General features: G+C 48.4%; 1 protein-coding gene and 1 long non-coding RNA gene across 5 annotated transcripts; one reads left to right on the top strand and one right to left on the bottom strand.

Moving 5' to 3' along the window:
• Positions 1-102: 102 nt before the first annotated feature.
• On the bottom strand, positions 103-10,787 carry MTHFR (methylenetetrahydrofolate reductase). 4 transcript variants are annotated; one of them, XM_066334338.1, is made up of 13 exons: positions 10,712-10,787; positions 10,000-10,034; positions 7,972-8,223; positions 6,649-6,887; positions 6,235-6,345; positions 5,893-6,086; positions 5,160-5,410; positions 4,264-4,398; positions 3,821-4,001; positions 3,270-3,452; positions 1,846-1,947; positions 1,497-1,616; positions 103-935 (listed from the first exon to the last, which is right to left on the bottom strand). In XM_066334338.1, the coding sequence occupies exons 3-13, from the start codon at positions 8,211-8,213 to the stop codon at positions 738-740; spliced, it is 1,956 nt and encodes a 651-aa protein (XP_066190435.1). In that variant the 5' UTR covers positions 8,214-8,223; positions 10,000-10,034; positions 10,712-10,787; the 3' UTR covers positions 103-737. The 4 variants fall into 4 exon arrangements, with proteins under 4 accessions (XP_066190435.1, XP_066190438.1, XP_066190436.1 ...); XM_066334341.1 differs by lacking the exons at positions 10,000-10,034; positions 10,712-10,787 and adding an exon at positions 10,198-10,238; XM_066334339.1 differs by lacking the exons at positions 10,000-10,034; positions 10,712-10,787 and adding an exon at positions 7,810-7,866 and having other exon boundaries at positions 7,972-8,042.
• LOC136370758 (uncharacterized) lies at positions 1,551-1,954 on the top strand. The gene is made up of 2 exons (XR_010745235.1): positions 1,551-1,677; positions 1,819-1,954. It is a non-coding gene; the product is annotated as an uncharacterized lncRNA (long non-coding RNA).
• Positions 10,788-10,914: the final 127 nt, after the last annotated feature.

The following is a 10,914-nucleotide window of genomic DNA, read 5'->3' as shown; positions in this document are numbered from 1 at the left end:
AAGGCAGAACTGCCCCAGAAACAACTGATTTTCTTAAAGTTTTCCCTTGTGCCAGGTGGTTAATTAGCAAACAACCTGAGTCTCTGCTAGAGCACAGCCTAGTACAAGAGACGTTTGTATTTTATTGTATGTAATCTAGGAAATAGTGTGATTCCTACTTAGTCTTATCCAGAATGGAAATTCCCACAGTCCTATTAAAAAGAAAACAGGAAATACAATACAAGGAGAAAAGTTAAGAAGAAAATATGAACCTTCTTCTGGAGTGAGTGTAAAAGTGCCTGATGATTAACTGTGAAGAAATACATTTTGGAGTGCAATATAAAAGCAATTTGACCTTCTTTCCCGGCTTGGTAAATACTGATATAATCCCCTTGCAGGGGTACAGCTGACAGGAGTGTTTCTGTCCCCTTGACAGCATTTCTGGCATGGGAAAATTACCAGAATCTGTGTTCTCCTGTTACTGTAATTAGCATAACCATGATTAGCAGCTTTTCATCCTGCAGACCCTGGCCTTTGGGCTTAGTCTGGAGCCTCAGCTCAGAGGTTCAGGTAGCTCTGGCTATTGTTCAGTGAGAATGGCTCAGGGAGCCTTTGTGGTGGGGATGGAAGAACACTGTGGGTAGATCAGGGCACCACCCTGATCACGAGGTTTAGGAGTGTGTTCATTGTCAGCACAAGAGCTGCTTCTTTCCCCGGAGTCAGTGGACGGAGGAGGAAGTAAGAAATTAGAAGGATTTTCACTGCTGAGTTGCAGAGTTCAACAACTCAAAAGTATCCTCCACAACCTGCCAGAGGCAGTTTTCCAGTGGGAAGTCATTGTCCACCAGGTTGACCAAGTAATAGTTGTCATGGATGTACTGGATGATCATGCGAGAGGGTGACTCCTCTTCATAGAGCTTGGCCCATTGCTCAATCCACAGTGCAAAGGCCTCGTCCTGCCATGGGGGAAAAAAAAAAAAAAAAAAAAAAAAAAAAAAAAAAAAAAAAAAAAAAAAAAAAAAAAAAAGTTGACAGTTTGTGAAACATCTTCATGTTACTTAATTTAGGATACCCAGTGTTACACAACTGACCAAATTGGCTTGTTTCTTTTCAGTAAAAATGGCAAGAGAGTTGAGAAAGGAGCCTTGTGTATTCCAGTCAGTGGGAAGTGCCCCGAGCTGAAAGGAGACACGTCTGCAGTATAGTGGATGGCTCAATGCTGCCCCTGTGTGTGTAAGAGGGAAGGAAGAGCCACTGTCCAGCACTCTAAGGCCTGGTACAGTGACATAAGTGGCTCTCAATCCCCATTACTGGGTGCTTTGTGTCTGGGAACAGCTTTTGCTGGAGCTAAGAGAGCAGGAGGAGCAAGACCTGTATAGGTCTTGACCTGTATACCTCTGCAAGCCAGTATAGCAACAGCCCTCAACTGTGAGGAGTGTCAAGAGACTAAAACTAAACCAGACATTCTGAACCTCCAGGGCATCACAGCAATGTATCCAACAGAAGGGAAGACTCACCTTCCAGGAGAGGAAGCTTACAGGATCCACTACAGTGGGCTGGATGATCTCCCTTCCTGGGAAGATACCCCAGGTGACAGCATTGGGTTGCAGATCTGGAGCATTGGTGATATTCTGGCCCTGCCAAGGAAAGTAAAACCTTTCTGAAGCAACTGCTGGAGGAGGGACTGAGTTGGAAAAAGTGTATTTACCCTCTCCTTGTCAAGGGACAAGACAGCTGCGGCACACCACAGCTGACTTGCTTTACTTCCCCTTCCCTTCATCAGCTCTCATGATATACCCTGAATATTTGGTATTTGTCTCTCTCCCAGGGTGGTGAAAGAAAAACATCCCGAGAATAAGGCCTGACCTTGACATTGACAATGTGGTAGTTGACTCGAAGCTCATACTTCTTCAGCACTTTGAGCAGCGCTGTGACAATTTCGCTGGAGGTGAAGAACTCCAGGTATGCCTGCAGGGAGGGATGGAGAAGGGGGGAAGAGAATCAGAGCCTTAAATCATGGCAGAACTGGACAAATACAGGTAAACAACGACATTTGTAGAGTCTGGGCTGCCTTGTATGTTCATCCCCAGAAACACGTATACAGAGGCTTGAACAAAGGGCAGAGCAAATTAATAAGCGAGCTAGGGGAAAAAAAAAAAAAACAGGGCAGAGCAGAGGGAACAGCCCAGAACAGTGCACTCAAGACAGCTACACACTTCCTGTTTTGCATCCACACAAGTAAGACAAGCAGGAATGAATTCCAGTGTTACCACAACTGCTGCACAAGGAAGCAGTCTGCCAGAATACTTGGAAGCCTGAGCTTAGTCTTTATTTTACAGCAGTGTCTTGCCAAGGCAGCCCAGCCTGGTAAGAGCAGAACTCAGGGGTCTCAGCTGGGCTCTCCCAAACACCACTCCCTGTCCTCATCTTTTGTTCACAATTCTCCCTGTGTGCTTATACAACCAAATTCTGTGCTTGGCTGCTCCCAACAACTGCTTCCCCTCCCCCCACTTCCTGGCTATTGCATGAGATGATGGATTTCCCTCACCTCAGGGGAATTTTTTCCTTTGAAAACATAACTGCATTTGCCATCTGCTGGTCTCTGGTTTTACCATTTGGATCCCTTTTGAACAAGGATGCTTTGTTTTCCAGTATGAGCTACTTGCCTGGCATTTACCTTGATGGGATATTTGTATCACAGCCATTAGACAAGGCTCTAGGTCCTGAAATGCCTGACAGGGGGAGACAGGCATGGCAGGCATGACTGCAGGCCAGGGAAGGAACACGACAGTTGTCTGAACAGCTCATGATAGTGCATGGGCTAGGGACAACTCTGGAGAACATACAGAAGGAAATTTTTAAATACCCCTTTATCACCACAGGATTCTGGGTAGTAGAGATACTACCTCATTGATTCCTATTTTGTGAAAAATCTGTGTGCTTTGTGCATCACTGAATCAGATGCAGGGGGAAGGCACATGTGTATATATAAAATGTCATAGCCTTGTCCTAGAAATAAGTTACCAATAATTACTTGCTGAGAATAAAACCATGACACTCTGCAGATGTTCAGATGTTTTGAGGTGGGTGAAAACAGCTGTGAAGTCAGCCATAGAGATGGCATTTTGGTTCTTAAGACACCAAAGGAGCTTTGCCTTATCTCAACAAGAATGCATTAAGATAAGGCATGGGCAGAAGGATTATGTGGACGTTAAGCCTGTGACCTCCCAGCCTAACAGAGACCAAACTAAGTCAAACTCTTTGCTGCCTAGCCCAGGGTAATACAGTACCTTTTGGAAAACATAACCTCCACTGGGCCCCCAGCCTACAATAGGGTCTGTGGATGGTTTGCCATTGATGTTTGGCTGGGAGTTGATGGTCAGGATTCCTCGTCTGTTGACCTTCTCCAGCTGGTCCTTCAGAAGGTTGGTTTCAGTAGCAAGAGGGTCATCATTCCAAGGCATACATGTAACCTACCACGAGGAGAAACCATGGATGTAACAACCCTTGGATTACCATCTGGGTGTTGAAGGAACTCAGTAGTCTTAACAGTCTCAAACACATCTCTGTCAGGAGAGAATTCCCAGGTTTGGGTCAAGGGTTAGGACATGCTAAACTGTAAGAATGACTGCTGAAGTCAATCAATACTGGTCATTTCATACTATAGCACCTTTCTTTTTATGTTGAGTCTTAGCTCTGGTTGCTGAAGCTAAGCCAATTAGCCCCTTCAACTAATGTGCCAGCAAATCCTTTTGGGTAGAGAAGTGCCAATTCTTCTGAAGAGGAAATGTGCACTATTACTTGTGCCACACGGACCATCCCTTCCTGGGCTCTCACTCACCTTGTACCCATTCCTATTGGGTTCTCCAGTGATGTAACATGTGAACACCTCAAAGACACTTTCCTCACTAGTCAGTTCTTCTCCCCACATCTTCAGAAGCTCCTCCCGGGGAGACTTGCTCTTCAGATAGAAGAGGTAATAGTCCTTCAGTTCCCCAAAAGCCGGAGAGGAGGAGTTACCCCTGTGTAAGGGGAGAAGACACAGACCTGAAGTCACCAAGGAAGATGAGCCGATTTGGTGATGCAGGAAGACAGCCAACCAACAAGAGAAGTACACAACAAAACCCACCTAGACACCAAAAGTCTCAACATCTTGGTGCCATTCGCCTCACCTCACTCAAATCCAAGCAACACGGAACCACTTTGTTAGAAAGCCACCTCAAGTGTGGCCAGGACATCAGGCTCCCCTACCACAGCTGTGCCTTACTGCAGGTGACAGCTTACCATCGGCCATTGGGGAAGTCATCCCACTCCTGAGTTCGATAGATGTAACTCTTGGGCCTGGAGGCCCAGAAGATTGGCCGAACATCTTCCACTCTTCTCTTGGGGTGGGCACTGACTGCCCAGGGCAGAGGCCGCCTGCATGGGAGGAGAAGATGTTAACACAATTCCTCTGCTGACTTTCCACTAAAGGCTGGAAGCCTTTCCCGTGGTGCAATTTGCCCCTGGGGAGAAATTACAGGGGCTGAGAAGAGTTCTGTTTGTCAACAAGTAGGACAGGAAAACTCTTCTTTCTTTATGGAAAATATTTCCTGCTCAGTTCCCTCACAGGAGGCTCAGTAGGGTCTACTTATTGTTAAGGTATGGGACTGACACCTGAAATTGGAAAAGATAAGGACAAAGCACTATGGGAAGCTACTTCAAGGAAAAATAAGAAACAGCTGTCAATTTTCCTTTGCTGCTTCTTGTCTGTGCTGAAGCCTGTGAACTCAGGGAATGTGGACTTCTCTCTTTCTCAGCTGCAGAGAACCCTAGAAATCCACAGTAGGAGCACACCCCTAGCCTGTAAGGGGTTGTGATGGCCACGAAAAACATGCTTCTTTCAAGTGGCAACTCTAAGCTCTGGGGTTTTTTTAAGTCCCAGAATGGCTACTGTAAAGCTACTTGACTAAAACAAATTCCTCCTTTGGCTGTCCCTTCTATTCCTCATAGCTTTTGTTGTGAATCTGCAGGAAAGGTGAACTACTAAATGCAAAAGGCGATAAAAGAAAAAAAAGGCAAAAGGACACCAGAGGTATTAGAGGTATTAACCCATCCATTTTTTGTACCTTCAGTAGATGGGACGGACGGACAAATGGATGGAAAAGTGGAACTAACAGAAACCAACACATTCTGCTCACCTTGGGTCCTCTTTCCATAAGCCCAGGCGCTTCAGGACTTCGGTCGTAGCCACCTCCCGGTTGAGGGTGTAGAAGTGGAGCCCATGCACCATTCCACTGTCCAGCAGCTCACGGCACATGGACACTGCCAGCTCCACCCCATAGTTCCGGATAGCTGCATCATTGTCCTTGATGGGTTCAACCACATCTTTGATTTCCTGAGGCACTTCCAGCTTGGAGAGCTTCACCAGCTGCCGCAGGGAGTGGTAACCCTGGATGAGGATGCAGATTGTCATTTTTCCAAGAACCGTTTTTTGCCATCCCAGTAACACCGGTACTTGATCTCAATTTTGTGGCAGGAGATTTAGAACTGGGGCTCCTGGAACGTAACCCCAGGCCCCATCTCTAGGATGATAACACAGTCCAGGTCATGTCACTTTAGGTGATTTCTCCCCATGTCCTTGCCTAAGCCCAGCATGCTGACAGCGACCTCAGGACTTGCAGGCCATTGTTCTCTATATCCCTTTTTGCCATATGGGCACAAGAAACATTTTCAGCTTGTTATTATTTTCAGCATTTTCAGCTGCCTAAGAGTTTAATTTGGCAAACCATCTACAGATTTATTACATTCAGCAGTCTCTCTTCCCTGAAATTTTGTGGAGGATATTTACAGACCTGTCTCAGGCCCTGACCCACAACCACCTAGCATCCTAGATCCTTATTCCCGCCTCAAATTCAAATTACTGAACTTCACCTGTATAGGGAAGATACCAGGAATAATGGGGCAGGTAATGCCAATGGCTTGACAATCCTTCATGAACTTGAGAAAAGTTTCTGGTCGGAAGAAAAGCTGTGTAATGATGAAGTCTGCTCCAGCAAAGACTTTCTCCTTCAAGTGCCTCAGGTCTGCCTCATAGCTCTCTGCTTCAGGATGACCCTTGGGGTAGCCTTTGGGGAGAAGGGGAGAAAAAATGAAAAATGTGGTCAGGACAACATGCAGAAATTAGGAAGTATCCAATCTGATTACACTGTCACAGCCCAGGTCTAGGGCTGAACTGATTTCCCTACTGCACACTCTGCAGTAGAAGGCATTTACCTGCCACGCAAACATCGAAGTAATCATCAAATTCATTGCGAATATGCTTAACCAGATCAACAGCATAGTTGAAACCATCTACTTCTTCCTCCCATTCCTCACCAGCAGGATCTGAAAAAAGAACAAATCCACAGCGCTCTCCAACTGTCTGCTGAACTCAGATCTGCTAATTCTGTAAAAACCTCCTGGTATCAAAAGGAAGACAGAGATGAACTCCCAAATCTGCAGTTTTACCTACGGACTGGTTTTGTCTGCCCTTGAGATGGAGGGACTGCTAACAAAGGACTCAGGTGAAACACAGTCTCAGCATTTAATTCCTGCAGAAGGAGCCCCTAAATCTCTGTTTTTACTCTGGAATTGAACACAACAGCAGCACAGGCTCTGCACGACACATCACAGGACAGAAGGATTCACCTCCACGCAGTGCCATGATGTTCTTCAACCCGAGCCGCTTGGCCTTCTGCAGGTGCCCTGTGATGTCATCCTTGGTCTGGTTGCAGCATGTCATGTGCAGGATGGTCTCCAGGCCACAGTAGTTCACTGCAGTGTTGGCAATAATCATGGAAGAGGTTTCCTTGTCAGATCCTGGGTCCCCTGCAGGGTGCCACGTCACATCAATGAAGAGGGGACCACCTGCTCCCATGCGGTCAAACCTGAGGGGTTTAGAGCTGTGTTAGCACACACCAGGTGGCCAAATCTCCTCCCTGTGCCTCAAATATCTTGCTCTCTGCTAGAATGCCAGCAGCAGGCAGAGAGAGCTTGGATGACAGCAACAGGATAGACCACAAAAGTGTGGCATTGAGAGTTTAGCAAGTGACCAATGTGAATAAGGAAAGACATCCTTGAAGGCTCCATGGGGAAGAGCTTACAATTTCTTAGAAGATGAGGCAACTGAGATGTCCTCTGTACAAGAGACTTTCTCCTTGCATGCTCTAATAGACTGATACAGCTTCTGACATACAGCAATGCAAGTCCTATTCCTTTTCAGATGGGAGACTATGCTGCAGCCTCCTGCTGCCAGCTTGAACTCTAGAGGCCACGAATACTAAAAGATGGACCAGAACTCTGTTGTGTTCCTAGGAAGACAAGGACTTCCCTAACTTGTCTCTCTCCTGCTCCAAGGTGTAACAGGCCCTTCTGTTTAACATATGGCATTGGCATATAGCAATTACAAAAAATTATGAGATACCCTCTTCTCCAGGTAAGTCCATGGTGGCTTGTGGGGCTCCAGAATAACTCCTAGCTCTGCTGAGACCTATCAACTTTCACTTAGCATGTAGGTGTAGACACCTACATCAGAGGCTAAAACTGTAATACTGAGGGACAAACCATATTAGCTGGATTAATATTGGAAGGAAATGGGAATCTGTTTCAGAGATTTTGGCACACGGTCCATCAAGAAATCTTTTCTGCTTTTACTAGGTACTTTTCTGTCCCAGTATTGTGCTTCAGACCCAGAACGTGACATTGGGGTTACTCCATCTTCCCAGGGCATGGGAGAGGGGAAACAACTGACCCCTCAGTAATCCCACCATGACACTTAACTCTTCAGGGCCTCCAAGGAAGACAAGTTACCTGGTGTCCATTACCCTCCTCAGCAGGAAAGCACAGCCCCATTACCTGCTTCATCACCTGGAAGGGGAGACAGAGCATGGAGCAGAGCCTGCCTCGTTAGCTATTTCCCTGCCCTCCACCACAGATACTTCCCCTCTGCCTTCTCCTACCCTGCAGGCTCACCTGGAGATGAGGTTGACAGCAGCATTGGCTGTGCGTGGAGGGAAGAACTCCAGGGAGAACCACCTGTCGCCAGCCTCCTGCCGGCGGCGCATCTTCTCCCGCAGCCGCTCGTGGCGGTCGGCGTCGAGGACAGGGGTGGAGCAGCGCGAGTTGTCCTTGGAGCTCTCGCTCCCGCTGCTGCTGCCGCCATCAGACCTGGAGCTGGAGCTGCCACTGCCCGTCTGCTGGGTCTCATTAACCATGGTGAGCGCTCTGGAGAGGGGAGCACAAGAGGATGGTTGGTACAAGGGTCTCTGCACGGAGCAGGTACTGCTGGGGTGGGCAGCAGATGATTAAAGAAGCCTATGCCAAGACCCAACATTCATCACCATCAAGGAACCCTTTTTGCCAGCTTTCACTGTAAGCTGTAGTGGGGGATCTGGTGAAAACAGAATAAAAAACATCTGGTTAGATAGTGCTGAGAAAAATAACACAGCACTTGGCTTCATGCCACTTTGATGCATCTCTTCTGTGCCTGCTGAGTCAAATTTGGCTCTCAGAAGAGTTGGCTCAACATCACTTTTGCCCTGACTACAACTCAGCAAGCCAGGATGCCCATATGAATTAGGTGATGGCCTCTGTCATCTTCTGGCCTTGGGCTGGGCATGCTAGCAGATACATTTTTTTGTCTACTGCAGCTGCTTCTTGGACTGTATCCATCTTCAGAGTTTCCATCCTGTTTGTTCCCAAAAAGCAGCACTGCTTTACACTGTAGGTAGGAAAGTCAGTGCTAATAGGGCAGCTACTCAGGAATACACAAACTATTGCTGTATCAGAAACAAAGTATAAAATCCCCTCTGACCAAGGGCCATCCCCACAAACTGTCCTTTGTTTTCTTTGCTGGCATCACACCTGCATTTCCGACCATTAGCCTTCTCCACAAGACACACCATCTCCACAGACAACCTTCCCCTGTGCCAGTCCCATTGCACACACTCAATTAACTCTTTACCAGATACACTGGTCTCTTTGTAAACAATTGTGGCTGCTTGGAAACAAGGCCAGCAGAGACCATCCTCATCTCATTGCCTTGCAACAAGATCAGCTGTGCTTGCTTGGCTTTACAGAAAGCAAAACAGCACTGCAAGTCAGTGGTACTAGTAGTTTTATGATACCCAACTCCACTTAGCTCTGCAAAATGTCCCGCCCTTTTAAACGAGGTAGGGATTACAGACAGTTATGGAAGAGCTACCACAACATTTGGATCCGTGTTATTTGCTTTAGCACTACCAAAACTTAAAATTGTCACTGGGAAGCAGCATGTTGTCCAAACATTACATAACCTTGGAGCCTGTTTTGGAGGAAGCAGTGTGTGAGCCAGCACACTCTCAGTCCTTATCATAAGCTCTGTGGGTTTAGTTCAGCCAAGAAGACTTTGACCTCTTCTTCTACTGTTTACATTTGAGTTGCCAATCAAGCAAAACCCTTTGGGAGAAAGTCTACTTTTACCACCTGAGGAACCACTCCAGCTGGCAGGAGATGTGAGAAAGGAGCGCAGGCTGTCTGTTCCAAGAGGAACCGGGAGCCTTAGATCTCTTGTTTACCAACACAGCAGCTGTGGTAAAGATCAGCAGCACAGACCTACTGACAGCTGAAGCAAACCCAACTGGGTGCAGAGTCACAGCCCTGACCAAGCTCTGAGGACTCTGCCTGACATTCACATGCACTAATCTAAGCGAATTATCCCTCAAGCATGCCTTGGGTGATCAAGCTAACGGCTCACAATCACACAATCACGTGCTGTTAACTCCCAGTATCTCATTCCTAGCAAGCATGGCACAGCACTGCAGGCAAATCAAAGGAGCTTTGTTTTCTGATTTGAGATTTAACACCCATCACATGGAAAAAGGGTTCATGTCTTTATGTCTCAAAATGAGACTTGCTGTTGAGGAAAGGTCCTTATCTTACTAGCAATATCAAATCAGGAAGACATAAGAAAGGCTCACTTAGATTTTTGTCTACAGGCAGCATTTGGAACAATTTCCTTACCATGATATGCATCACAGATTTGCTGGCAGACACTCCTAGTTATTGCAAAGAGAAAAAGAGATAAGCCTAAACAATAAGAACAGCAGCAAAGTAAGACAATTTTTAACACCTGTCAACACTCCTGCTCCTGTCTTTGTCACATTGCAGAGCTCAAAGATCCGTGCTTCAGCATATCGCTGATGCTTAGAATGGGTGTACCTGCTTTTATGATGCTGGTGGTATTCAAACTCCTTCCAGCCGTAAGCTGACACCAACACACAGAGCGTGGAATCTGCATCCCCCTAAGCTGTTTTACCCTCACGACCAAACTCGGCTGCACCAGCTGCACACTTCTCACAGGGTGCACACGCTGCACGGGGCTGCTCCAGGCCCGCGGCATCAGGCTGAGAGCCCAGGAGCCCGCGGCTGCATCCACCGCCGGAACAGCTCAAGGGGCAGCGGCTCGGCCACGGGACAGCCAAGGCGGAATGGCCGGAGGCAGTCTGGCAGCCCCGCGGGCCGCCGGGGGAGAAGGGGAGCAGCAGCACCTGCGGTCCTGAATGCCAGGGAGAGGGTCGGGGCCAGGCAGGTCACTGCAGCTCGATCGCCCCTTCACCTCAGCGGACCTAGCCGGGAGCAGGGCCCGGCTCGGAGCAGCCGGCAGACACACCCGCCGCGGGGAGCCCCCGGCGCTGGGGCAGCAATAGGACCCTCGTTCCCGGGCCCCGCTCACCTGCGGCCGGTACCAAGCGCTGCGCGGGCCGCCCGCCCGCCGCACTTTAAAGGCGGCCGCGGCCGCGCGGGTCACGTGGGGCCCTGCGGCTGCTCTCACCCGACATGGCGCCGCGGGGCGGGGCTGCGGCGGCGGGCCCGGGAGAGGCCTCGGGGGTGCGGCCAGAGCGGGCCGACCGGGCGGGACCGGCGGGGCTGCGGGAA

This window comes from Sylvia atricapilla, chromosome 22 (assembly GCF_009819655.1).
Source record: "Sylvia atricapilla isolate bSylAtr1 chromosome 22, bSylAtr1.pri, whole genome shotgun sequence".
NCBI lineage: Eukaryota > Metazoa > Chordata > Aves > Passeriformes > Sylviidae > Sylvia > Sylvia atricapilla.
Note: the sequence above shows the minus strand (reverse complement) of the source record. Positions and strands in the feature narration are given on the sequence as shown.